At 34.2% G+C, this 5,826-nt stretch overlaps 2 protein-coding genes across 2 annotated transcripts in view; both read right to left on the minus strand.

Annotated features, from left to right (window-relative positions):
- Nucleotides 1–1,097, minus strand: part of LOC116346274 (pickpocket protein 28-like) — a 1,203-nt gene extending 106 nt beyond the window's left edge. The window contains exons 1-5 of the mRNA XM_031776217.1: nt 725–1,097; nt 608–667; nt 321–528; nt 224–231; nt 3–176 (exon numbers count right to left, since the gene is read on the minus strand). Of these exons, the coding sequence (XP_031632077.1) occupies nt 3–176; nt 224–231; nt 321–528; nt 608–667; nt 725–1,097 (823 nt within the window). The remainder of the gene's footprint in view (nt 1–2; nt 177–223; nt 232–320; nt 529–607; nt 668–724) is intronic.
- Nucleotides 1,098–3,925: 2,828 nt separating this feature from the next.
- The window catches only part of LOC116346264 (serine protease 3-like), an 8,926-nt gene continuing 7,025 nt past the window's right edge, over nt 3,926–5,826 (minus strand). The window contains exon 12 of the mRNA XM_031776207.1: nt 3,926–4,129. Within this exon, the coding sequence (XP_031632067.1) occupies nt 4,082–4,129 (48 nt within the window). The 3' untranslated portion in view covers nt 3,926–4,081. The remainder of the gene's footprint in view (nt 4,130–5,826) is intronic.

The following is a 5,826-nucleotide window of genomic DNA, read 5'->3' on the forward strand; positions in this document are numbered from 1 at the left end:
ACAAAATATGAAGAACAAGCGAATTGTAAAATAGTAGACCAATTCCATAATGCTCAATAAAGATATGCCCAAAAACAAACCCAGCAAACCTCCACAAATTGCCAGAAAGTCGTTGAACGAATATGCTTCAGTCCTCTTGAGTGTCTCTACTTGATGGTTACCATAGAAGATGCTCACTTTGGATTGTCGATTTTTAAAATGAAAAGATAAAGTTAATAGTGACCATTGACACTGGAGTGACAGGTCTTTGTGCGTTTTCAAATGTATTAAATCTTAATGCGGATAACGAGTGGTAAAAAAAACGAATTAGTCACTGATACCAGGTCTGGTTGTATGATGTTTGGAGAATATCTAATTGATAGGGAACACTACTGACATCTGTATTGTATTCAATGCTAGTGCACGCGGGCATGCAATTGCAGTGCTCACGAAATGATTTTGCATGGTTATCATTTTGATACAATTTATCAGCGGCTGATACATAGCATTTTATACTTGCTGGACCACAAATATTTGTCGCATTGTCTCCTACAAAATATATTGTTTGACACCTCTCCTCTAGTTGACACCACCCAAATTAATGAAGTATCCAACGAAAATTACGTACTTGGCATCGAAAATCGCACACAATTGCACATGATTCGAGTGAAATTTGCCAAACACTCCACTGTCATTACAAAATATATACAGTATAATAATATAAATAATAGTATAAATATAATACCTTCGCAATTGCCTCCTGTGTATAGCTTGAAAAATCGCAAACGACGTTCCGAGCTGAAGAAGCATTGACGTTGACTTGGTTTATATTTTCTTAGTGCATTTGATGTGGTTGTTAATTTGGGTTTAATCGTAACTTGAAAATCATTCAAATAAGGCATAGTCAAGAAGACTTTAACTCCAAGACCAGTATCTCGGCAAATATACTCTAGATGATCTACATGGATATTTGAAAATACATATAAACCAGTGCCAAGTCCTGTGTTTGATGTACGCCTTGGATATTCGTTTTGAATTTTTCCTTCTTCGTATCCATTCTCTAAGCTCCAATGTAACACATTTGGATTATTTTTTACAATCATCATGCCAGGAGCCATTCTACAAAATCAGTAAAACATTTTCACATGCGGTTGATTCGATTCTGAGTTGAAAGCCTTTTAAATTACTCTTCTGTGTAAATGTCACGCGAGTTTAAAGCGTTGAATGCAAAACAGAGACCCTCATCAGTTAAAACCGGAATTAACAAGTGGGTTGTATGCTGCCATTTGAAAAAAACAGTAAATATAAAATGAAGTGGTAATGCAGTATCTATGATTGAATCATAAATCGAATCGAATGCCAATTTGTTAAGATGATCAATTTTTAACCGCTTTGACAAATGTGGGCATAAATGTATTACAGCGTTGAATCTTGGTTTACTGAAAAAAAGAAATTAAATGAAATAGTAATCAAATGCAAAGAAAATGAAAAAAAATCAAGCTGCTTACATTTGATCATACAGTCGTTCTATTCCATTATTGACAATATATTTAAAATTAAATTTACTTAGATTGGCTTTGGTTTCCGGGCAAATTGTAACAATGGGAATGGAATATCCCATGTTGATGTTTCAGTTTCAGTTAAGCTGATTGTCACCGGATTATTGGCCCAATGCAACCAAATTTGTCGAATTGATGAGCCACACAGCCAAATGGATGAGCAGATTGCGATGAACCACCACAATCTATGAATGGACATGAAGAAGTCATTTTTAGTAAGCATTCGAGCTAGTAAATATTTCCAAACCTTTCGATCCAATGTCGTTGACGTTCCGTAAAATATCGCACACCATGGATAGTGCTCTTGTCGAAATAGTCCAGAATGAAATCTTGCAAAGTCTTCCGGACATCGTCGCATGACAATAAAAAATCGAATCAATTCACTTTCACCAATAATCGTTCAACAAATGGACTTACTTTGAATTTGGGGCTTTTTCTCAGATATTGTATCAATTTCATTTTTATATATTTGCACGAATGCGTATTCAAAGCAAGATATTAAGCGGTGAGTTTATACTTAAAATTTTAAGTATATATACCGACATGGTATAGATTCTCTGTATGATCACATGTATGAAGCTTGAACTCTATTAATTTCCTTTGCACTTTAAAAATACTTCATTTTATTTTATTTTTTCTCAGTAAACCAAGATTTAACGCTGTAATACATTTATGCCAACCTTTGTCAGGAGATTTAAAAATTGATCATCTTGGATATATGGCATTAGATTCGATTTATGATACAATCATAGATATTGCACTGCAACTCAATTATTCCACAAATAGCAAAACTGGATGGAAACGCCCAATTTGTAAAAAAGACGATTTGCTAGTCTCTGTTTCGCATTCAACGCTTTAAACTCGCGTGACATTTACACAGAAGAGTAATTTAAAAAGCGTTCGACACAAAATCGAATTAACCGCATGTGAAAATGCTTTGCTTATTTCGTAGAATGGCTCCTGGCATGATGATTGTAAAAAATAATCCAAATGTGTTACATTGGAGCTTGGAGAATGGATACGAAGAGGAAAAAAATCAAAATGAATATCCGTGGCGTACATCGCATACAGGACTTGAAAATAGTTTTGCTCTATATACTGTAATCCACGCAGATCATCTAGAATATATTTGCCGAGATGATGGTCTAGGATTTAAAATATTCTTGACTGTGCCAGGAGAAGAAATAAGTATGATGCGTAATTTTCTACGAGTTCCCCTTTTGAGTGATTTTCAAGTTACGATTAAACCCAAATTAACAACCACATCAAATGCACTACGAAAATATAAACCAAGTCAACGCCAATGTTTCTTCAGCTCGGAACGTCGTTTGCGATTTTTCAAGTTATACACAGAGGGAAATTGCGAATTTGAGTGTTTGGCAAATTTCACTCGAATCATGTTCAATTGTGTGCGATTTTCGATGCTAAGTACGTAATTTTTGTTGGATACTTCATTAATTTGGGTGGTGTCAACTAGAGTAAACATTATATTTTGTAGGAGACAATGCGACAAATATTTGTGGTTCAGCAAGTATAAAATGCTATTTATCAGCCGCTGATAAATTGTATCAAAATGATAACCATGCAAAATCATTTCGTGAGCACTGCAATTGCATGCCCGCGTTATACAGATGTCAGCACTGTTCCCTATGAATTGGATATTTTTCAAACATCATTCTCGAAACAGAGCCGGCATGAGTGAGTTATTGGTTTTTTTACCAGTCGTTATCCACATTACAGCTTTTAACCTATCACTATAGTCTCAATGGCACTATTAACTTGACCTTCATTTTTATCTTATCATTCCAAAAATCGACCAACCAAAGTGAGCATCTTCTATGGTAACCATCAAGTAGAGACACTCAAGAGGACTGAAGCATATTCGTTCAACGACTTTCTGGCAATTTGTGGAGGTTTGCTGGGTTTGTTTTTGGGCATATCTTTATTGAGCATTGTGGAATTGGTCTACTATTTTACAATTCGCTTGTTCTTCATATTTTGTCGCCGTAAAGAAGATGGCAACATTGTTGTGCCATTCCAGCAGAGAACAACAAACATCGTTTGCATTAATGGTCGTGTGTTCAATTAATTTTTGAATGCCATGGTAACTTCATGGTCATAAACATATCGATAACTTGATGGGTGGAGTTTCAGATGGTATGAATTTATAAAATCACTGTGTGTTGTCGTTAGTAGCACCAATTGCATTTTATGAGACCTTCCGCTACTCATATGCTTTGCTATAAGTATTTCCACTTTTCATTTAAAAAAAAGTCCATTAAACAAATAAATTCAATAAATAAGTAGATTTTTTATAAATATTGTATGTACATTCTGACATTTTACATAAACTCATTCTATATTCGAAATAAGTATTAATAAATAAATTCAATAAATACACATATTTACTTTATTTATATAAAAAAATCATTTTTTTTGTCGTTATTTTACAATGGTTTGATACAATGTCAGTGCCAAAAGTGAAAATATGCGCATATAGATAAATGCTTTTGTCCAGCTTGCCAATCTCTGCTGAAGTTTTTTTAATTCATCGCTTTTGAAGCGCGTTCGTAGTATTTTTGCACGAATAACTAGTTTAATGAAAAAGAGAAAAATGAATTATAGCATAATAAACCATTGCCAATGGTAATACAATGATTTTTGGATAGGATAGATTCGTAAGATCTCCGCAACATCCGGATCCAAGCAATACGATTCGCATGCCATAGCAATACGGAATAACGAATGTATGTATCATGCGGCTACGTACGCACGCTTGAATTCGGATCTTGCGGAGATCTTACGAATCTATCCTATCCAAAAATGACCATTGGTCAGGTCTATAAAATTAACATATTTTGAAAACTATTACAGTCCTTCCTTGAAAATGGAATTCTTCAGGAATGGATGTTTACGAGAATGCCGATTTTTCTGTATACATCTCAAAAGATTGGTACCAGTTTTTGCAGGACATTTCATTTTACTTATTCCGTCTTTTATTTAAATCGTTATTTTTAGAAGGACCCCAATAAAATTGAATAATTATTTTGTATTTTTCATCATTCATCACGTTTAACTTAAACGGTATAAGTTTATAAGTAAAATAAAATGTCTTACATCCGTAAGATGAACTTTTCCGCACTGTGATCCACGACATGAAAGAAAACTAAATCTGACATTAGTTTTAGATAAAAATAATTTTCGAAGCACTTTTCTTACAAAAACTACTAAAGATGGGAATTTTTGTATCGGAGCCATGCCTATATGATATCGTAATCATGTGAAAATTTGCAGAGGTTATTTTTTTCACAAAAAGTTAACATTCTGAAAGTTTGAAGAAATTTCAATGCATATTAAGGGTACTTCCCATACAAAATTTCGTTTTAGAGCGAAAAATCCAAAATATTGTTCGGGAGGTGCCCCTAATATTCGTTGAAATGTCTTCAAACTCTCGGAATAGTATTTATGTGTGATAAAAATAACCTGTGCAAAGTTTCAGCTCATTACGATATCATACAGGCATGGCTTCCATACAAAAATCCAAATTTTTTGAATTTTTTGTATGAAAAGTGTTTCGAAAATTGATTGTATCGCAAAACTAACGTCATATTCGGTTTTCTCGTACCCAAAAACCCCCCAATACACATTTTTGAGTGTTTAAGAATACATTAAATATCACTTTTGGAAGAAAAATTGAATTTTTCCCATGGATGGACATGGGCATCACACCAGACATGACACTTTACCCTGTCAACCAAAGTCGCTCAAAATCTAATGGTTTCTATTCCTCGGCACCCCCAATCATCCTGTGAAGTCAGATTTTGAATTACTTTTCTTGTTTGAAAGTTATCGTGTTAACAAATTTTTGCGTACAGGGTACAGCGTACAGCGTACAGCGTACAGCGTACAGCGTACAGCGTACAGGGTACCACGCACATACATTCGGACATCGAAAAAACGCTAGATTCGTGTTCCCTGGCTCCTAAAACACCCAGAAAACATGTTTTTTGAGGGTGTTAATTTTTCGACCGATTCCAATACTTTACCTTACACACTAGGTGTGTGCGGAAAAGTAATAAAAATCAATCATACCATAGAGGGGAATTCACCGCGCTTTGCTTCATCGCCAAATAATATACGAGATTCCAAAGCCATGATTTTATGATTTCCAGAAAATTCACTAGATGCTAAACTCGAAACAAAAATAAATGAAATTAAAGAATATCGAAATCAAGAAATCTGATTGTTCATTGTAATCAAAATTTCATTCGTTTTCACATTTAATACA

The sequence above is a fragment of the Contarinia nasturtii genome, unplaced genomic scaffold (assembly GCF_009176525.2).
Source record: "Contarinia nasturtii isolate CC-2019 unplaced genomic scaffold, AAFC_CNas_1.1 Cnas_scaffold_1489, whole genome shotgun sequence".
NCBI classification, from domain to species: Eukaryota; Metazoa; Arthropoda; class Insecta; order Diptera; family Cecidomyiidae; genus Contarinia; species Contarinia nasturtii.